Consider the following 22,892-nt stretch of genomic DNA (forward strand, 5'->3'; position numbering starts at 1 on the left):
GAGGAAGAATGCAAGAGCAACGTTTCAGTATATAACATGCGCAATCAATTTATTGAAAAGTGGTTTTTGTAAGTTAACGAGGGGCCAATCTAATCAGGCACCATTGGTTTGTCAGGGCTACAGTACTTGAGGAACTAGGCTCAATTCAACCAAGCAGGTATAGTTTGATTACGTTTAGAACCACTTTTTTCTAGGGGGGGCCGATCACCAATCCCCAACCTTTAAAAAGCCTGACCCGCCGGTCCAGATTTTTGCAAATCAGATTTTTCATAACTAGCAGCATACACCTTTGATGTTCCACTGTAAAACACTGAACAGTACCTGGAAAAAATGCAAACGGGTTGTTTTAAGTAATTCTCTCGAATAAAAATGAAAAGCCTATTAGTCATCTCAGCAGAAGAAGACAGTGATGGACTTTTTCAGACTTCTAAGAAGGGAGATTAGATCGGCGGACAAGATCGGTTTTATTTGTAGCCCCTTTAGACCCGCATTTTTTTCTGCTGGGCAAAATACATTTTTTGGGGGGTGGGGTTTATCTCAAGTTTTTAGTTGTTATAGTGGACGCCATGATAATATGACTGTAACGTGTTGTAAATTTACCAAGCTTATATGCAACATTTTTAACATCATGTAAATCAACTTGCGATTGTGATCGGTTAGTTAAGATCCAATCATGAACCAGAAGTGTTGACATAATCCGAATTATGGGTTTTAATGGTTTAGACATGCGAATGTCATGTCCACTGCAACCATCTATATGGGTCTGAAGGGGTTAAGGGATAAGGAAATTGAGACCGATCTCGATCCTGGCCAATCTATTGGTGCACCACTACTTTTTTCAGTGTTTCCAAACTGCCAATCTTTAAGACACTGTTTCAATTCTGTTTTGTTCAGGCACCAGTCGCTTTAGTGAGGTACAGTTCAAATCCAGCTGCTGTACTTTGATACCAATTCCGTAGCCCCTTTTCAACAGTTTTTCCTAGTCTCTGTATCATTTATACAGAACAGCAACAGTTGGGAGAGGGGGGGCGACAAAATCAACTGATAATTTTCTGTCTTTGCAGATAGAACCGTAGTAAAAATGCCTTGAATATTGATACTAAGTGAAAATAATCTTTTTTTTTTTTTTTACAAAGACATATCAAGAGTTACTAAGATCTAAAACAAACCTCTTGGTTGGTAACGTGAATTAAGTCATTCAAGATTCACCTTTAACCATTTGTTCTGGTTACATCGAGTATGCTATCAATGTTTGGCTGCTGATTATGTTAATGCCATCAAGAGGGAAAGCTCCAAATAGCCTGTCTGTCTGTTATTATTTTTCTATGGGATATTGTTTACACACCACTGGCTTCACCGTAAGTCTAGCAAGCAAAATGGAGGGCAAACAATATTGCCGTGAAGCCCAAATGCATTCCGCGGCATCGATCAACCCTCCACCTAGCCTTTGAACCTCTTTTGCAACAATAAAATTAGATGATGCTCTCCGCAAAGTGGTATGTCAAAGTCATTCTTGAAGTCATTCTTCAAGAATCATCTTTCGTCTTTCAGACAAAGCTTTCTCCCACGTGACTTAACTTTCTGTGACATTTTTTTTTCAATGAAATATCCTAAGAATGAAGAATTATAATACTTTACATCAATGTAATAATCATGGGAAAGGTCCTACTGCTGCTGTCGCCGAACAGATACAACGCAAGCAGACCATTTCTGATGGCATGTTTCCAATGCGGGATTGGTGCGGGGTAAACTACACAGCCAGCTTTCAGTATCTGTCGGGACCGAACAAAAAGGTTTGGGAAGTGTATTTAGTGCTGTTGAACTGTCAACCAAGATAGCATTTATCCATTCATCCAGCCATTATCTACTGCTTATCCGGGGTCGGGTCACGGGGGCAGCAGCTTCAGCAGGGAAGTCCAGACTTCCCTCTCCCCAGCCACTTCAACCAGCTCCTCCGGCGGGATCCCAAGGCGCCCCCAGGCCAGCCGAGAGACATAGTCTCTCCAGCATGTCTTGGGTCATCCCTGGGGCCTCCCGCCGATGAGACATGCCCGGAACACCTTTTCGGGGAGGCGTCCAGGTGGCATCCGAACCAGATGCCCGAGCCACCTCAACTGGTTCCTCTCAATGCGGAGGAACAGCGGCTGGACTCTGAGACCCTCCCGGATGACCGAGCTTCTCATCCTATCGCTAAGGGAGAGCCTTAGAAGGGAGAAACTCATTTTGGCATGCTAAGATCCGAGATCTTGTTCTTTCGGTTACAACCCACAGCTCGGGACCACAGGTGAGGGTAGGAATGTACTGTAGATCAACAGAGTCCGCATCACTGCAGATGCTGTACCGATTCACCTGTCGAGCTCCCGCTCTATCCTGCCCCCACTTGTAAACAAGACCCCAATAAACTTGAACTCCTCGACTTGGGGCAGGATCTCATCCCTGACCTGCAGAGGGCACTCCACCCTTTTCCGACTGAGGACTATGGTCTCGGATTTGGAGGTGCTTCACACTCAGCTATGAATCGCTCCAGCGACAGTTGGCGATCACGACTTGAAGAAGCCAACAACACCACATCATCTGCAAAAAGCAGAGATGCAATGTTGAGGCCACGAAACCAGACCATCTCAACGCCTCGTCTGTGCCTAGAAATTCTGTCCATAACATTTATGAACATAATCTGTGACAAAGGGCAACCTCCAACCCTCACTGGAAACAAATCCGACTTACTGCCAGCAATGAGGACCAAACCAAAGATAACATTTAGGATTGCCTGAAGTAATTAAAAAAAAAAATCCTAAATTAAGTCATTAAAAATGCTGCTCAAAGAAATAAAGTGATTTAACATAAAAGCGAAAGTCGCATACGTTCTAATACCTGAATAGGATACATTCTAGTACCTGAATCAACCCTCATTGCGTTCTCACCTGCAAGACAACTACTGCAGTGATTAAAGAAGAAGAACCTAATGACAGATGAGAGCTATTAAAGCCTAATTACATTCTGCACGCTCAGCATATTTGCCTTTATACGAGGCCACTACATGTTTAATATTCCCGTCAGAAACACTAATGGATAAGGGTATGATGAGGAATAGGAATAATCCAAGACAAAAATAAGTTCATTCGGCACCTCAGGGGGAGCAATATTGTTTCGTCACTTCCATGTGCGACATTATTGCATTTTATGCGGCTGCCAAATAAGCACTAATATTGCTTTTGAAGCGGCTAGATCCGGGTTTCATCAGTTCACTGCAGATGCGGCCATGCACTGGGCTATTTCTATTTTTTTTTTTAATAACAGCCTGTCAATCCACGGTGCAAGGTGAACCTGGCAATATCTGCTCGGATTTCCACCGGAGCATCACATGACGTCGCATGTACAACAACAAAGAGACGTGATATTATCGAGAACAAACTGCCGGAGACGACACGGGTCGCATTTCCTGACACAAAATCGCAGATCGATTGGGAATGAGATATGTCCAAGCGAAGGCGATCAAACGGAGCGTCTCGCGTCGCCGCAAAGTGTCATGATGGCAAGGCTGAGTCAGTGTGAACACATGAGCAGAGGTCTGGATCCTTCCACCATCTGGCCTTGTCTGCCTGCCCACCAGCAGCACATCCCTGAGTGACTGTATTGGATTTATAGAGGCAGCGAGCCCCCCCGCCGAAGGCATGGGATTTGATGAATGTGACTCAACTCCCATCCAAGATCATAATGTGGATAATGCAAAAGAGCACCTTCTGCCTGCGAACGGACAGAAAAATAGGCAGCATTTCAAGTGGACTCTTGAGAGTGAAATTGGCGTTCAATTGCTCGTGAAGGAATGAAAGAATGAAGATTAATTAATTCATCAGGCAGAATGGCAGGTATGGGAAAAACCAAAATGTCTAACGGGGATTATGGAGAGGAAGAACTCAAATTAATTCGACAACAACAAAAAACACAGTTTTTCACTTGGTGCACATCTGCCAGTTGTGAGGTCTGGGTTTTGTCCTACCTTTGTGAAGCTTTACATGTTCTTCACGTTGTTGTGTAGGTTTTTTCTGGGTACTTCAAATTCCAAAAACATGCATCTTAAGTTTATTGGAGACTACAAATTATCCATTGGAGTCATCTAAATCCCCACATCTCATCCAGTCACCTGGGATCAGTTCTAGCTCACCCACAACCCTAATGAGGACACAAGCGCAAGGGTCATTCCATCTCAGTTCACCCAATGAGTGAAACCCTAAATTTCCAAATTTCAGCCTGATCAAATCAACAGTTTCTGAGGTACTGTAGTTTGATTTTGGTCACTTTTTTTTTTCCCCCAAAAAAGGGCTACAGTTTTTTATATTTGTATTGTTGAAACCCTACTTTTTCAGAGTTTGCTGAATTTTGGTGTGTAGATAGATATAATAGCATGAAATGCCAAATGTCCAAATTTCAGCCTGATCGGATCAACTGTATCTGAAATATTGTAGTGCTATATTTTCTGTCATTTAGGTTGGGCGTGTCCCTGGTTGTGACTCTCAAGGTCATAATATAGGCCAAAAGAATTTATGTCAAAGATACTTTGTTCCAAAACAAACGCCAGGTTAGGATTCCTTATTCCTTTCTAGAAATGCCTTCGTTTTTGAAACCATCCATACCAGTGGTTGCTGTAAAAAAAGGCCATTTGAAATTTGGCAGCCACAACCATTTTTGCAAAAAAAGTAAAGAAAAAACCCTGCAAAATCTCACAAACCGTTGATTTGATCAGGCTGAAATGTTGCTTTCCATGCTATGAATTACCTAACCAAATTTTTGCTTAATTTGCAAGGGGCAGGGTTTCAAAATGCATTTTTCTCTGGGTGATCTGAGGTGGAATGACCCGCCTTGGAAAATGGATGGCTATCTCAAAAAGGATTGAAGGTGGAGAGGTTTGTCAGGCCCCGTCCACACAAGCCAGTTTCAATGTAACCTCACAAGTTTCTCACAGTTTAGGCCATTCGTCCACACGATGATGCGGTTTGGAAACTTGAAACCGGTCACTTTTGAAACCGGGCTCCAGAGTGAAAAGATTTCAAAACGAGCGCCCCGTACTGTACACCATATGCAGGATGGTCGCAGCTCGATGACGACGCATTGTCGCAGATTGATGACGTATGCTCCAATTCTCGCTTGACTGCGATTAAACCTACATTCTGTCAACAACAATGGCGGTTAGCCGTGTTGTAGTCGTTTTGCGCAGCCTCCTTAGCTTGCTTATGCTTTTGCAGCAAAATATTTTGCTTCTTCATTCCCATGTTCAACAAGCGGTGTTGTACTTGAATCACCCGCCATTGTCATTTCTCCTGTGTTCGTCTTTTTCATGTTGTTTCGATACATGCAAAGCCATGTTTGTTTTGTAGATTGCAATAAAGTAAAAAAAAAAAAAGTGTTCGTCTTCTTCGCTGATTCTTCTTCTATGCTTTCTGTTAACTACCCTGTGGCTGCGCTACAGGCATACACATTACAGCCGTTAAACGTCCTTAGCGTCTTCTTTTGGACACAGGCAAGTCTTGAAATGCTTCTGTGTGTACGAGATTTGTTTGAGGAACCGGCTTTGCTTCCGTCTGGATGGAGCCTCAACCTGTTGGTCATTGGTTCCATCCCCTGTAGTGACTTGTGTTGAAACGATTTACGGTTTACCAATAAACTGGAATCGATTTCAATGGGCACATTTTAGTTTTGTCGCGCAACACGTCGTTAACACGGGATTCAATTAGGCCTTTTTTATTTATTTATTTTTATTTTTTTACTGATCGACATTTGGTACCAGTCTGAACATATGGAATGGGACCAAATAATCACACAATGTGTCTATTTTTGTTTGGTTTTACTTTGTTCCGGAACTTCCATGTTTAGATGAGAACATGTTTTCTCACAGTATTATACCCGCCTAGAGCTAGCAGGTCATTACATCATCAAGATAACATCTACATGTCACCGTATGCATTTTTATTTAAAAAGTAACTATGAACTTCCTTCCTTTTTAACTCATTCACTCCCAGCCTTTTTCACTGATGCAACCCCCTACGCTCTCTGCTGTTTTACTGGATCTTGACTGATTTTGCTAGGCCCACAGAATATTGTGTTCTATTTCTATAAAAAAAATAGAACCTACCAAAAGAAAGATTAGTGTCTCTTCTTTAATCAGGATTTTTTTTATTTTATTTCTAGCTGTTTCCGTTCTGCAGCAATTAGCATTAGAATATAGAATATATAAGTTTCATCATTATTCACAAATCTGTCTAGAACTGTGGGGAAATCAGCTTGTTTGCAACATGGCCCTGGTTAATCTCTTATACCCTGCTGCCATCTCCTGGATGTTTTTGTCATTAGTACCATTGCTTCACCCATTCTTGGCAGTTCAGAGGTTGCATCAAAGCCTTCTGTATGCTCTAGCATAAAAACACAGAAAAAATTATAAATACGTCTTTGGGACACTTAAAACATTTAAAATAGAATGTATTTATACGTTTTTGGAAGCAAATGAGTTAAAAACAACAATCTGCCTAGGGTAAATGTGCCTGTAAATTAGCATTTACGCTATAACCTGGCTAAAGTGCAGTTGGTCAATGTGTTGTTGTGCGTTGTCCCTGTTCAAATAAACGCATTCCATACCATACAATACCAACTAGGGTTCACTTGTTTTTTTGCCATTGGGTTGGTGCTAGTTAACCAGCACTGGTACCAACTTTTGGTGAAATGGATGTGAGTTAGCTATAGTCAGGTCACTTGGTATATAGTCAAGACAAGCTGTTAAGGAGTATTTTGAATAATACCAATAATCAACAGGCAGTTTATATTTTGTGCCCTGTGGAACAAACTTAGTTGAAAAACTGAAGCACAAACCCCGAGATATCCATCAGAAGTGTTCTAGGACTGAGTAACTCTTGTCCTTTCCTTTGGCCTCATGCCCAGCCATGAGTTGATTCCTGCAACACATGCTTGTTGGCGTCAACACGACCCACTAGGGGGTAAGTCAGAGGGTTACTTGGACATGACTAGATGGCCCATATTGGGTGTGACTCAGCACAACAACAAGAATGACTAAACAGGCATTTGAAACCCAGATCAAATGGTTTATGCTTTCCACAAAGATTGCCATGGTGACGCCAGGAACAGCTGCTAACTGTAACTCGACAGTATCCATGGTGAAGGTTGGCAATACACTCACATATATTTGCAGTTCCTTTTGGTATGGGGAGGTAGGAGCCCACGCTCCAGGTTCTGCCGTGGTAGTGCCTCTTGCAGCGGCTGCAGTCGGGCCCCGTGGTGTTGTGTTCACACTCGCAGCCCAGCTTCCCCTTGTCAAACACGCAGCTGTTGGCGTGCAGGTTGCACTTGCACCTGAGACGGAGAGAGAAAGCACAGCACACAAGATGGTCGCCCAAGGAATCCATGGCAAAATAGCCGCTTTGTTTTGACATTGGTACATTTAAATCCCGATTGAGTTGTTTGAATCGGATCAAAGCTTGATTATTCTTCACTTTGGAGAGGGAAAAAAAGACAAACAAGGCCTCATTTGTCAGTGCCTCTGCCAGCTAAATGAAAGGCACTCTTTGCTAAGGGAGCATGAAACAGGGATCTGATTGAGTGGCGATAGCTTGCAGATAAGCTCGACTTACCCTATTTTGACCAAGATGTTAAGAGGTTACAACCGGCGTAAGGGAAACGGTCGAAGGGCGGGTGACCGTCCAGTCGATTTGACACCCTAACCTTCCCCAGAGCATCGGGCGGCTGGTTTGTTCTTACAAAAGGCTTTGGAGCAAAGACTTCCATCTTTTGAGACCAGAGCTGCGGCTATGAGATGCCGGCAAACACGAGACGGAGAAATGACAGCAGCGGTCCAAAATACATCCATTCTAATTGACTTCCTGCCCTTGCGGTGACATCTCACGTTAATGATAGATCACTGAAGGGAGAAGGGGAAAGTACACCCTGCAGCACGGGAAAGAGATTGTTCGGTAAATGACCGCCAACAATACCCAGCCCACTGCAGATGTTTGGCTACATTCTGTACACACAAGTATATCACTAAACTCAAGTTTTTCCCCTTGGTCATTTTTTTGTAAAAGCATGAACTTTACATCCTTATTCATAAGACATGGTCATAAATTGTTTGTGAGGTTGGGCTGCTTGATTTTGTAGAAAATATTAATCACAATTATTCTATTAATTTGATAATAATTGAAATCACGAATAGTAAAATCATTGTTTTTTTTGTATAAAATGAAAATGTTTAACCAAGTAAAAAATATTAAGACAAAATTCTTTGAAACACTACATATGCAAGTTCCTTTTGGAGAAAACACGATTTATTAAACTAGACTAAGTGTAATTTCTGCAAAAATTCCGTGGGAATGCTGGAAGCTGAATGCTAAGCTGAATGCTTATCAAGTAAATTGAAAGATAAATTATGTGAAAATTACATAGTATTAATTGTAGTTGAAAGATAAATGAATAAAAATAACACTTGAATCCAGGAGGCATGAATTTTTGAAGCAAGTTTTGAATTTGAACGCAATTTGAACGGTGTAAATCAAAAGTAGGTGGGAGTTTTTGCACATCAAAAAAGTGTAGAGAATAAAAAGTGCCTGATATAATAATAATAATAAAGGTTAGAAACAACATATGTGGGAATGCTTTTTCAGCACAATTAGTCATTTTAAAATAAAAAATGATGCAAATATATAAATGTAAATAATTGGTGTTATTTTAAATTGTGTACCGTGCTCTTTCTTTTTTTTTTTACTTGCATGGCTTTGAAATGAACAATTTCACCAAATTAAAACTTGAAGAGGAATTGAAGACAATGTAGACCATGTTAATAATTGTAATGGTAATAGTATTCATACAAACAATGATTTAGGTTAAAAAGTAACTGTATTGCACAGCGGATTGTGAATGTCAACGATTATACATTTAATTGTAATATTAAACCCAGATAAAGCTCTGACATATTTAATTTGATGCTGCTATTAAATAGTGTTTTTTGATATCCAATTGTGTATTGACAGCCAGACCACCTTCACAGTGACTATAGCCCATCTCATACCACATATTTCCCCAAAGTCTATAACTTTTTAATCAATGAACCCCCTCCCCAACAACACACCACTAATACCATGCTCTATGAAATTAATGACTGGGTGTCGCCCTTCGACCACGCAGACAGCAGTCGCTCCCTGAAGTCAAGAGCGATTAGATTTGACCTTCCACTTAATTAAAAACCAGCAAAATCTGGATCATCTGGCCCCAACTGGCACGGTGAGAGAACGAGGAGTCCAGGGGATGGGGATTGCAGCGACTGGATGCTTTTGCCCCTGGCACTGTCATGTAAAAAAAAAAAAAAAAAAGAAATCAAGAGTTTTTCTTATTCCCAATACGACACACGGGAGCAAGTGCAGCCTTTTTGATTACGACAACATTTATATAGTTAAGGTGACCCTATAGCCACTTTCATCCCAAAGTCAAGCGCTATTCTGGAAAAAATTAAAATAAAATTGCATATAGTTTTTTGTTGTTTTTCTATTGAGAGGAAAATAAAAATATTGGGATGATTGTGTTTATATCTTCAGAGACTGATGTGGGCATGTCCACATGAATTTTGGTAAAGATTGATTGCAATTTTCTGAAATCAAGTGAGTACAGCTCTTTTTTTTCCTTTCTTTTTTTGCTCCACTATAGTCCAACAAAATAGAAAAATCCAATTTCATCATAATGGTAAATGTAAATCCATCATATTGCTTACAAAGCCATCTTCACTTATCTCATTCAAAGGTATCGGGGTGTAGCCTAAATCAGCACATGGAAAGCTTTTCCTTTTTAGTTTAAAATAACTTACTTCAACTTCCAGGATGAAGCGCCGTACGTACCCTAGCAAACGGCAGAACCCAGATCTTTTCTCTTTGGTCCCAATTTAAACCTATCACTGTTGTGTTGTTCAAGCCTCATCCTAGCTTGTGCTAAGCTAGTTCGTCTCTCAGGTCTGGCGTCCAAGTTAACAAACTCTACAGTGTGAGAGGCCAACAGAAAAGTAATGACAAAGGCGTTGATACACTGCCTTGTGTGCTGGGCTTTATTAATTGACTGTATATATATCCACAATCTTCCCTCAAAGGTATACACGAGTTATTCAAATTCAATTTAGACAAAAATGAATAGGTTTAGATGAGCTACAAAGCATTTGCGTGTTATTTTATGCTCCCCAATGTTCCCCCGAAGCCATCGACTAACTCTGTGGTACCCCTCCTGCTCCTCCTCCTCCTCCGCCGCTGCATCCTCTGGTGGGAGCTGAGAGCTCATAAAAGTGCCGCTTTGCACACACTTCAGCTACAACGAGACACTTAAAAGTAGTCTAAATTTGTAAGCACCTCCACAACCGCCTCGGCGACAAGCACGGCGCCCCGCCGCAAAAACACACACGGGAAAGATCTAAACCCCTCAGGATGGCGGAGACGCCGCTTCAGTGGTCGTGGCGAGATTTGCCGGCAAAACAGCATAATGATCATCTTGCATTTCATCTACTGACGTGTGAATATCCTTCTAAACCTCTCAATGTCTTTCTCCACCTGCGAACTTGAGAACATTCTGTTTTCATACAATTTTGAGGAGTAACCGTTGAATAGGATTACACAGGATTTGGTCATTATTTCTGTGTACCCAACCAAATGCACACATTTTCTTAAGGATTCTGTCTATAAAGACGGTCATGTAACCAAAACAAAATGGCTGAGTTGATGTTCTTCAGCCTTAAAATTGAGATGATCTTTCAAAAGTTGAAAAGACTTTCTTTCTGTGATTTGATAAGATCGGAAATCTTGTCTTTAAAATGTCAAACCAGTACGCTACTACTTCAATCAGGATCTGTATTTCAAAATGAGCCTACGTTTTCAGCATTTCATGAACAGTTGTGCTTGAAAGTTTATATAGCCTAAACACACTGTATGGTGAAAAAAAGTCTTAATGACCATCAAATCCAAAATAGTGGCAATTGTTTTGATCATTTCAAAAGTGAAAGTTGACACGAGATGTGCATGTGAATTTTGGTGATGATTCATAGCATTTTTTCCTCATTAAGCGGCATTTAGCTTTTGTACATGAACAGTCTTAAGTTGACATAACCCAGGGATATGTCAACTTTTCAGCACAACTGCAGATATTACAAATTAAAAGTGTTTAGCTCATTATCATTGCTTTGTGAGTCAAAATAGTCAACTAATGTTGCTACTAATTTGCATGTGCTACTTGCGAAAATGTAGCCTAACCAATTTTGTTCAAATGTTGTTGTTCAATGATTGTCCTTGGCAAGAACTTCGGAGATTTTGATGTAAGAACATTCATATTGCCACACCTGAATAACAATAAAAAGCAAGGCAACAATGATGACAACGATGTTCAAGGGTATTTTTTTCCTTCACAATTTAAATACTGTGAACACACCACATTCCCAGATTTCCCTATTCACTTTGTTTTCTTCTGTGGAACCAATATCAGCTATTCGCAAGAATTCTCGGCTATTTGAATATTGTTGAATTCTTTCTGTGATGGCTCAAGATGCGTAGCTTGTACATCTTTACTGAGACACTAAGTCTGTTTCCTACTTGAAGGGGTTTGCGAAGTTGAGAGTGTTTGTGAAGGTAGTGAATGTTGATTTCCCATCAGGGTGCATTCAAGGTCGCAAATATTCGCCAGACACATGCATGACGTTCACCAACGGTTTTGATAATTTTTGTCAAAATTACCTTGCGACAAGAAAAACCATGGCAAACGTCTTGTGAACATCTGGCGAACGTTTGCGACCTTGAATGAACCTTGACTAGAAATCAACATTTTCTTATTTCACAAACACTTGTGAATGTTCGCCCACTTAGTGGGACACGGGCTTAAGATCGTTGTTGATTTATGTTTTACAAATCAAATCATCTGTAATTTTTAAGAGCAATGTTGTAAGATGTAATTGAAGAAGTGTTTTTGTACCACATTTTGTAATATACTCTGCACTGCTTGCAGTCTTGTTTGGTACTATAGCAGAAACGGTACTCTCATATGACGTAAAGACTCAAGTTAAGCTCAGACTGCCAAAGACAATTGATCATGTATTTTTAACTTTTTACATACTTGGCCAATAAAGATGATTCTGATCTATTAATACAGTAATCCCTTGTTTATTAACGTGGTTACATTCCAGACCACCCCTGCACCCAGCAAAGGGCTTACTATTTACTGGCTTTAGCTTTAGCCGCACTGAGCACGGAAACGGCATCAGTTGAGGCAGTCTTTCCGGAAAAGGTTATATTCACTTAGCTAACAGTGTTTGCTTGATCAGAGACATGCTGTTGAGTAACTTAAAGGGGAAGTCAACCTTAAACATTTATTGACAATAATATTTTTATATATGACCTAACTGGTCTAAACATGACATTTTGTTTAATAATACATTTTTGGAATATGAGTTATGAAGCAAAATCCAGCCGTTTTTATCTATCTCTGGGGGCAACCATTTTTCCACTTGCCGACGACTGAAGATGAAATCATTGTTGCTCAGGTCTTAGGTAACTACCAATCACAGCTCAGCTTCAGAAAACGGATGAACTCTGCACAGGCCCTTTCCTTTTTTTGTGTGAAATGGTCCCAAACTTTAAAGTCTTCTACTGACTTGTGCTTACTGCGGCGTGAGTCAGCGGTAGCAGTCTGTGCGGAAAAATAATCACGACAAAATCCTATGATATAGCAATATGAGATATTAGTACAACTATAAAATCTACAATGCACTGAACCCCCAAAAAGTGAGCCACGATACAGCGACGGACGACTGCATAGGCAGTTCTAAAAAAAATTCCAGGGGTTTGCTCTTAGATTGTCATTGGACAGCAATGATATTCATGGTTAGCGCTCTGCTATTCAGGGACATTCTCAAGGTACTTGCAATTGTTAGCAGTAGCTGACAAAGTAAAGCATTTATTTATCTTCCTCCTGCTCGCAATAAGCCAACAAACTCGTGACACAAATGTTTGCTACTTGTTGGAATCGGCACACGCGAGCCCGCTAATCCCAAATGCTCACATGCCGTCCACGCACAGATACGCGTGCGCACACAATCCTCTGAGTACGTGCCCAGTGAACCATGGCAGCTGTTGCCGGCGTGATTGACAGAATTCACGAGTCAGGTTCAAGTGCGGGTCCGCACAACCAGGCAGAGTTACTATGGTTGGGAGGGGGGCAGCCCCCCCACTCCCTCCTCGTACTACAGATGCCTGTCACATGCTGCGATGTTTGCTGCCAGTCATCTGGCGGTCTCCTGCATTTAATTAGCGCTTGTTAAAGGCCGCGCTGCCTTTGTAAATAATACACGTGGAAAATGTATATCACACAAACTGATCTCTGGAGGGTCGGCTAGCAGCAGTCAACATTTCTACATGAGGTGTGTGATTGCAAGTAGGGCGACAAACACGGTTGAGGGCTTTTTGAATTCTCACGTCGGGCTTTCCGCAATTGCACATTCATGCCTGGATAATGGTGCCACAAGGTGTTTTTTGTTCTTGTTAAAAAGAAGACAGCGCAGAACCGATAGCTGAACGCCCATCTCTCATTCTGTGCCAGGTGAGTGCACAAGCATGGTAGTAGTCCTTTATCCCTGTTGTTGATTGCTTCACGGCTTCTGCTGCTTTTGGGGGTAAATATCAAGATAGGAAGGAAGGTGGTGGCGAGATATGATCTATGTACAGCGTACAGCTTTTCTACAAAAATCTATTTTACTGTATAATTATTTTTGCCGTTGACTTTGTAGAAAAAGCAAATTACAATAATCAGGTTTCCATCTAATTGTTTCAATTTTTTTTTTTAAGCGAATTTACTGAAAATGCGCAAAACGGAAATGCAACTTATGGCTTTTTACATCTGTTCTTCTTTTGCAAATATTTAGAAGGGACTCCACCGCTGTAGGTGGCGGTATACACCATAGGGATGGGATTCACCAGTAAGTTAAAAGAAGAAGAAAAACGGGAAGCGACTGTGCCGTGCGATGATATTGTATGCGATTGCTTTTGTAATTCTTGATAAACTGTAGCGTTTCTTTGCAGTTTTCAATCTAAAATTGCATTAATATTCGCTTCTTTAATTAATTCCCAAAAAGATTTCTGTTTTGTCGTTCCCCCCCAAACATACCTTACTTTATCGTCCGCCATTGCTTCGTGACTACAAACGTACGTGTGACGTAATATCCGGTCAAAATGTGGGTCGTGTATCCGGTCTTGTCAGCGTTTATTTGCTAAACCTGTTTCTATAGCCAAAATTAGAATTTTCCTTTTATTTGATATGCTTCAAAATCCAACCCCTCCATGGGTAAAAACTTTTTTTTGGGGGGGCCCTTTTTTGAATTTCTAGTGTTTCCATTCAGTTTTATTTTTGTATTTCTTGAAAATTCTAATAAAAATGGGTGGATGGACAAGTGGTTGTTGTTAATTTTTTTAGGCTCTTTTATGATTAAGGGCTATATTACTAAAGCTAATTTGACTTGCTTTATTTCCCCTGATACCAAAAAAAGCTTACAAGCATTAACTGACGCAAACCTAAAATAAATAATAGAAACAAATATTTGTTTTCATTACAGTTAATGCTGGAAAAAATTAAATTAGTCAAAACGTCTTATTGAACATAAGACTTAATAAAAGAAAATTACTGCCTGGCTTGACTGATGCATATTTCTACATCCCCTCCATTCTCTTACGGCCTTGCTCATGTTCAGTTGTACAGATGAGGCAATAAATGACTGCCTTTGAAACAAATAATTGCCTTTGGCAACTCAACCTATAAGTAATTTTGTTATTGTTTGGGTTTGGTTAGTTTCTTTGTTTTGTGTTTTGTCATGATCTGTGTGTTGTTTGGTTAGGTTTGGTTGTCGTTGTTAGTTGTCATGTCTCCTTCTTGTCATTGTGCTTGTCATACCGGTCCCCTTTGTGTCCTTCTGTGTCATCTGTTTTGTTATGTTGTCCCTGAGGCCTCGTCCAGACGGAAGCAAACCCGGCTTCGTTCCTCAAACAAATCTCGTAAACACAAAAGCATTTCAGGACTTGCGTATGTCCAAAAGAAGACGCTGAGGACGTTTAACGGCTGTAATGTATATGCCAAGTCTGGAGTGGCGCTTTAGTGCAGAACACAGGGGGGGACGGAAAGCGTAGAAGAAGAATCAGCGCATTGCAATCTACAGAACAAACATGGCTTTGCATGTATCAAAACAACATGAAAAAGACGAACACAGGAGAAGTGACAGTGGCGGGTAATTCAAGTACAACACCGCTTGTTGAACGTGGGAATAAAGAAGCAAAATATTTTGCTGCATAAGCAAGCTAAGGAGGCTGCGCAAAATGACTACGACACGGCTATCCGCCATTGTTGTTGACAGACTGACGGTTCGTGCGCAGTCACGCGAGAATTGCCGCATACGTCATCAAACTACGACAATGCGTCGTCATCGAGCTGCGACCATTACGTCATCACTGGAAGAGTATCTTGCATATGGTGTTCAGATGGACGCGTACGGGGCGCGTTTTGAAATCTTTCCACTCTGGAGCCCGGTTTCAAAAGTGATCGGTTTCAAGCTCTGAAACCGCGCCACCGTGTGGACGAACGGCCTAAACGGTAAGAAACTTGTGAGGATACATTGAAACTGGCTTTCGTGTGGACGGGGCTTTAGTCTCCTGTCTTTTTTTCAGTTCTTGTTGGTCCATTGTTTGTTTGTTGCTGTTTGTTGCCGTTCCCCTATGTCATGCCTTTAGATCCTCCATGTCTTGTTTTTTTTTTCTTTTTTAACTTTGTTGAATTTTGTTTCTTTGGACTTTTCCTTGTTTGCCTGCTTGTTTTTGTTTAAAAGAACTCCTTTTGGAAGTCGCCTCTGCCTCCTCATCTCTGCTTCCCTGCACCTGAGTCCTCAATCCTGCCTCAAACTGCGCTAAATTTCGTTTGTTGAATCTCTCACCCACACTCTCACAGACTCGCCCGCCTTACAAGCCACTCCATCAGGCCCGCCTCTTATATTTATGTTTACAATGTGCTAATTTTGTCATGCCATGGTACTAAGGTTATATATACAACATAGTATATGAAAAAATGCGCCGCGATAAACAGGGGTTGCTTTGCTGAATCATTTTGTCCTTTCACCCTTACTTATTTAGTTATTGTTGACAATTTTCTGAAGCGTGATATTACCTGCCTTTGAAACCAATCGCAAGTTTCGAGCGGTACCCGTCATGGAAATTCAAGTTGTATTTCTACGCAACCCAAAATTGGGAGTGCGTCAAATTAACTTGCAATCCGTCTTCAATATTACTTCAACAATTTGAGAAGCCGCGGTGGGGGGGACACAAACAATCATCTTGAGATATATTACATCAGACGCGGAAGAATGACAAAAATTGGGCACTGCGCGACGGAAACAAGTCTAATCGGACTGCTCAATTTCACGGTGATGCATCCCGGCATAATGAGGTGACTTTGGCGTCCTCCCTTTTCCCTGAGATGAATCTCAACGGCATTTCCAAATGTAGAAGGAGGTGACGAGCGATGTTGTCGAACCCGTTATTTCGGTTCTGCTGTGGCGTGTTAATTTTGCGGCGCCTCAAGGTCACGTTTAAGCTTGATCGATCCATATAATCCATTCCGCAGATGATTGCAATTCAATACGTACTTCAACCAACTTAGGTCAGGTCGTTTGCGTGCGGATCAGATCACAAATGTGGCTCGTCTTACACTTTTACGGGGAGCGGCTGACCTACCGTGTCATGTAGCCGCGACCCGGTCGACTCATAGCGTGCTTGAGCTCATTAAAGCTAACATATTCTCAAAACCAGACACGTTTTTATACGTTTGAACTCATGACCACCACCATTTTTTCATTTTTTTAATCAAATCAATGTATGAATTAACATCTTTTGCATATTTATAAACGTGGAACCTTAAAGGTCGAAAACACTATATTCTAGGAGACCCTGGTAGACATTTCTGATGCATTATTATTATTTTATAGGAGAATTAAAGCAAGCAGCAATGAATGGGGCCCAACATCCTGTTTTTTTAATGGCAAAAATATTGAGATGATCATCAACTTTTAACACCATGCTGCACCCTTATTAGATCGCATCGGGAAGAAACCTCACTAAAGCATCACTCATCTGCACAGGATACCTGCTTCAGATACGGGGTCATTGAGTGAAATCTGTAGTAGCAGTTTGTCATAATATAAGCCTAAAATTATGACTTCAAACTAAAATTGGCAACTTCCTCTTCGATTTCTTGAGACGATTTGTGTGTCCTTTTATGATAGACAGATTTATGTTGTTAGGTCAAAGTGGTGTGCGAGTATGCAATTCATTTTAAGCTTAGTCACATTCCTAAAATAATGGCCTGAGTCATTTTTTCACTTAGTTTTTCAGAAAACGCTAACAACTGAACCAAATACTGATGATAATATATTAATTCATAATTTTATTTCATGAGTAGAATAAATAAAAAAAGATCTGCTTAAATAAATATGTAGCAGAGGTGGATATGTCTGTATGTTATTTTAACCAGAGCATGTTCACCTGTACTGAAGAGACTATCCTTCGCTCTTATTTCTCCTCTCCCAATTACTTCACATGTAGTCTATTAAAGAAAATGGAGAAACTGATACATGCCCCATGTGTGCATTTGTTTTCATGTGTTTGCCTCCAGCACTTGGATGGACTCCACATTAGCCGTTAGCTTAAATTGATGCCAAAGTAAACGTATCCCGCGAGGACGAAATGAGCGGCATTTCTCTGAGCGGTTCCTAACCTTAGCGAATCGTCAATCACTTGTATCCAGTATGTTCACTTCACCTACTGAACTGGTAATGTCATTCATTCTTGTTAGCGAACACTAATGGTAAGAAAAACAGTACGTTCACTAGAGTCCCTCCCCCACCCGATGATGGCTGCTGATTGGTCGTTTGCGAAGATTCAAGGGTGAGTGAAATACTCTGCGTTTGCATTCACGCTCCCAGCCGACAGTGCCCGGCTGAGCTGAAATGAAATGAACTAATAAAAGAATAGATCACTTCAGTAAGTGATCTGTTTAGTCATGTTTACGCTAAAGATTCATTCTTTTGAATGAAATGTTCGCGAATGACACAATACTAAAGGCTGAAACAAACAAATTAATAATCAAAGAATCTGTTGATTATTCTGGCGATTAATCAACAACTCATGATTTATTAATTTTTTTAACTGTTGTTTTCGTCCACAATCATAATGAGAAAATGATTTAGTTCACATGTTCTTGCCCATCCTTAAGTACTTGAAATGCTATCAGTCGTGGCTCAAATTCTATTCCAAATGAAAGTGGGCTACACATAAACCAAGAATGTACAGCATGCTAAATGTTGTTCTTGTATGCTAGCTTAAGCCAAGGATGCATTGCTTGGTGACTCGTGAAGTGGAGGAGTAGACTCAAGTTTTTATTTTATTGGAAATACGTCAGATCCATAGGGGAAGTACACAGCCATTCTAATTCCAAAGGAAGTACGTAAGTATGTTCGCAGGAAGACCGTACTTGGCGAGTTCACGAGACTGTACTCTGCGTTCTTGATATTGAAAAATAATGATTCTCAAATGGCTGTCTAAAACAAATGACAAGCATTTAGTGGCATTTTGACGCATTTCAGAAAGGGACGTTTGTCATTAAATAGCTCGGGATAGGTGCCAATGAAAAAACACAAATATGAATTTGAGAATAGTGAACCGTGAATGTGTGGTGGATTACTATATATGAAAATACAGTATATAATGTATTTCCGTGTAAAAGGCAGAGGTGGCTGGATACCAGGTGTTCTCATTTTCTCACATCTCTTGAGTTTACATACTGTATAGACAGTGATGCATGAATGATAGATGCTTCTGTGTCAAAGACAAAGATGGATAACAAGCCAGCTCAGATGCAATTTTCCATAGCCTCTGTGTGAAAGAGGCGAAAAACACCCTTAAGCACTCCGGAGATATTTTTAAAATCAGATTTCACCAGTTGGATGCCTGGATGACAGATCTACATCCTCTCAAAAGATGTCAAACAACCTCCCTTGGCTTGGACAGAAAAGTTGTCAGTTATTCCAGTGCGTCCCGGTAACACACGGACATTTTTCAAAACTTTCAGCAAGGCCAAAGTTTCTCCTCGGCCGCCTTGATCCTTCCTCCCCACCTCTCTCCTGTATCTGTCAGATCTATCACTTCTCAGAACATGTGAGGCTTTCCGAGTGTCATGTCTGGGAACGTTTCTTCTAGAGGCCTTCGCTATGAATTTATACAGCATGGAGACGCATTACGGCTTCTGACCATGGCCGGCTTGAGAGAGAATAGGTGAGGAGGTGAGCCAGGGGAAGCTGCTTTGCTCAGTAAGGGTTGTCTGCTCGCCGTGGCTTACATACATCAATCTCTCGCCGCAGAAGAAAGACAAGGGCTTTCGCTTCATAATAAATTTACTTCCTGACAGAAGTGACTTTCAGGTCCTTTGAAGAACTGTTCAAGCAATCTATCGATTTACTTTTTCTTTTTGTTCAGCTAAATCTACTTAAAACAAGAAAATGTCTGTAGTAATGAACTGGTGACTAGTACTTTCTACAGTTCTGTTTTCGTTTTATCAGCATCATAGAACGGGGCGGCATGGCTCAGTAGTTGAGTAGTCGTCTACTATCCGTAAGGTTGTGGGTTCGATCCTCACCCCTGGTGACCATGTGGAAGTGCCCTTGAGCAAGACACTGAACTATGATTTGCTCCCAGTGGACCTGACAGCGCCTTGCATGGCAGCAGTCGACCGTGTATGAATGGGTGGATGTGAGACTTAATTGTAAAGCGTTTTTGGACACCATATGGCGTAGTTAAGGTGCTATATGAAAGCAGGACATTTACCATATATTTGGACTTCTTTCGGTATGATAAAGAGGCAGTTAAAATGCGGGTAGAATTCCACCCGGTGCCAGTCTTCCGCCTCTGTAATAGCTGAAATGAAGGTGCAAAATTGCAACAGCGACTTAATTCCCCTCAAATCCGTATAACTGCAGTTTATAATGAACAGCTACAGAGAAACAAAGGATGGTCAGTTTTACAGGCTATGTAAAGGGGAGTTCTGTCTTTAATTTCTTAACTCCCTTTTCAATACCAGTATCATATTTAGCAGAAAAAGTCACTGATGTAGTACACTTGATTTTGATCTCAATTCCTTCCAAACGCTGGCCAGAGCTGTTGGATATTCATTGAGATATGGAGATACTTTACTTTCTATCCAAGGGGCTACTTGTCAGACTTTTATCATTTTGCACGAGTGTAAAACGACAAAGCCCTGGATAGCAACGTTCGCTATTTGAAACATCCATTTGGTTTGAAATGACTCCTCTAATGTGACCAATCCTCAGAGAGACGTTGTCAGCAGAAACACGCAGACGTAGAAAATTTGCACGTCGGGCCTTCTGATTTAAACTTGTCCTATTCAATAATGAGTGGCCTTATGGTTTAATGATTGAACACGCCAGAACTTCAGCTCTCTCTCTCTCTCTCTCGCTCGCTTTCCATCCGAACGCAAGTGTGTCATCATTTGCTCACCGTACGGGAGTAATTCAATTTCACTTCAGCCTTTGGTGGAGAGACCTGCACACAGTCGTCATTTTCAATCACTGTCAAGTCACTGTTTCGATTAAGGAGATCTCCAATTCAACTTTTTATTTTTTTGCTTTATTTCCCAAACACATGTATGCTAATGTAGATTTGTTAGATCACAAAAGCTGTCAAAATGTCACACAAGTTAAATGAAGTCTACCATAAAAACCTGAAATTGCACAGGTTAAAATAGGGCTGGGCATTTAACGGATTTTAACGATTAATTTGAGATTAATGCTCAGGATAAGAAAAAAAAGAAAAGAGTTCCACTCTTAAAACTACTGTAAAACCCTAAAGGTAGATCAGGTAAAAAATGAATACTGTAAAAACTCTAAAAATTCTCCAGGTAAAAATGAAACCAACAAGAAAACCTCAACACGTATGCATGTAAAAATAAAATGAGCCCAAAAGTTGCGCAGATTAAAATAAGTACTGTAAAACCCTCCAAAGTTGGGCAAGTTAAATCAGACTACAGCTGAAAAATATCTTCATGAGTACCTTTTTGTTTGTGAAGAATCTTATACGTGGGTTTGGGGGTGTTAGTGACTTGCCCTTGAAGTACAAGTCAAACAATGAAGGCTTACATTGAACAGCTGTTGTTTTCTTTGTAACATCACCATAATAGGATAGGTCAGGGTTGATGAACAAAAAGAAAAAAGAAAAAAACATGAGGTCAAAAGAGACGGGGAATAAAACAAGACAATGTTGGGAATGACATGGAGGGGCTGAGCGCAATCGCGTATTAGCAGCTTATGGATTAGCTGCTTCCGCTGTTCCCAGGCCCCTCGACCAACCCCTCTGAGCGCGCCACCGGCCGCTAGCGGTCGCGTCTTAATTAGCCAGCAGACATGTGATCAATAAATGAGGAAAGGTGGGACGAGTCGGCAGGGTTCAAGGTTTTTTTTGTCTACTATTGTAGTGTGCGATCAATAGCCGCACTAGCCTCGTCACACAACTTGACGAAGGTGAAGGAAATTTTGCTGCCTTTCCTATAAAGGCTAACATAACATCATAATGTCAGTATGACTTGGAAATGGAAAAGGAGACAGTTGCTGGGCTTTCTCCATTTTTAACATCTTGAGATGAACTTTGATTAGCGTACCTTCTGTGGGCTCTTTTATGATGGCATTATTACAGTAAATATCATGGTTTTAATAATCTAGTTTAATAGTTGTAAGCAGAGAAATCACAAGGGACTGAGGATGTCCGCTAAGACTCTTTATAAAACAAACAAACAAAAGCAAATGATGACGTACACTACTGTCAAAAAGTTAGTCTATTGGGCTTCCAGATCAAATTTCATGATGGACTTTTATGGAAGCCCTTCTGTAAACTTCTCACTTGTCCAATGATTTAGAACATTTTGCACAATTTGCTTGCTGTTCTCTAAAAAGTTGTGAAGAAAGCACTGACACATGAACAGATGTATATTCAAAGGTTGAGAGAAAGTCCAAATAAGTTAAGCTGTAAAGGTAATAATGCATATAAATTCATCCTGAAATCTCACCAGAAATCTCTTAACTACCGCTAATGTTTTGTGAGTAGTATATGTTAATCAGATTTGTTCAACAAATCCGTAAGTGTTCTGTCACATATCGATACCAGGCATCGGGCCAATACCCGGCGTTATTTCAAGGTATCGGCACTCGCAACGCTGTTTATGGTCAGGAACTAGAAATCTGAAAAAATTTATTTGGCGCCGATGCCTGGGTGCGGGGGATCCCCGGGGTCGGGGGCTGGGGGGTGGGAGGATGTCTGGGGGTTTGGGGGCGGCTGGGGCTGGGTTGGGGCGGATGGGGGGAGTGGGGGGAGCGAGGGCTGTGGACCGGTGGGGTGCCTGGCGGGCCTGCAGTGACCAGTCCTGCTGCGTTGGGTTGGGGGCGCGGGCCGTGTTGGGGTGAGGGGCTCTCCTGCTCCTCGGTTTGCTCTCCGTCCGGTGGCCCCTGCGGGGCCCGGGGGTCGTCCTTTGGCGCTGCCGCGGCCTGGGGGGCCCTGAGGTGTTGCGCTTGCTCTGTCCTGGCAGGGGTCGACGGCGCCCCTCTTTGGTGGAGATTTTCATGCATAAAAGATCCACCACACCAGCATCTATCTAAACTCAGACACAATCTATTTACAATTGTGTAGATGTTTCAAATACAGTTTTCTTTTTGTAACACTCCCCTGCGTGCAAGGGGACGCAGCAGGATTTGCACAACAGATTAGTTTCACTGCTATTGCAGATGA

At 41.2% G+C, this 22,892-nt stretch overlaps 1 protein-coding gene and 1 long non-coding RNA gene across 3 annotated transcripts in view; one reads left to right on the forward strand and one right to left on the reverse strand.

Moving 5' to 3' along the window:
• The window catches only part of LOC144044857 (uncharacterized), a 109,734-nt gene that overhangs the window by 32,619 nt on the left and 54,223 nt on the right, over positions 1-22,892 (forward strand). The window lies entirely within an intron of this gene.
• The window catches only part of LOC144044855 (netrin-G1-like), a 93,417-nt gene that overhangs the window by 12,801 nt on the left and 57,724 nt on the right, over positions 1-22,892 (reverse strand). For both annotated transcript variants that reach the window (XM_077559524.1, XM_077559523.1), the window contains exon 4: positions 7,184-7,356. In XM_077559524.1, coding sequence (XP_077415650.1) covers positions 7,184-7,356 — 173 coding nt within the window. The remainder of the gene's footprint in view (positions 1-7,183; positions 7,357-22,892) is intronic.

The sequence above is a fragment of the Vanacampus margaritifer genome, chromosome 2, assembly GCF_051991255.1.
Source record: "Vanacampus margaritifer isolate UIUO_Vmar chromosome 2, RoL_Vmar_1.0, whole genome shotgun sequence".
Classification (NCBI taxonomy): Eukaryota; Metazoa; Chordata; class Actinopteri; order Syngnathiformes; family Syngnathidae; genus Vanacampus; species Vanacampus margaritifer.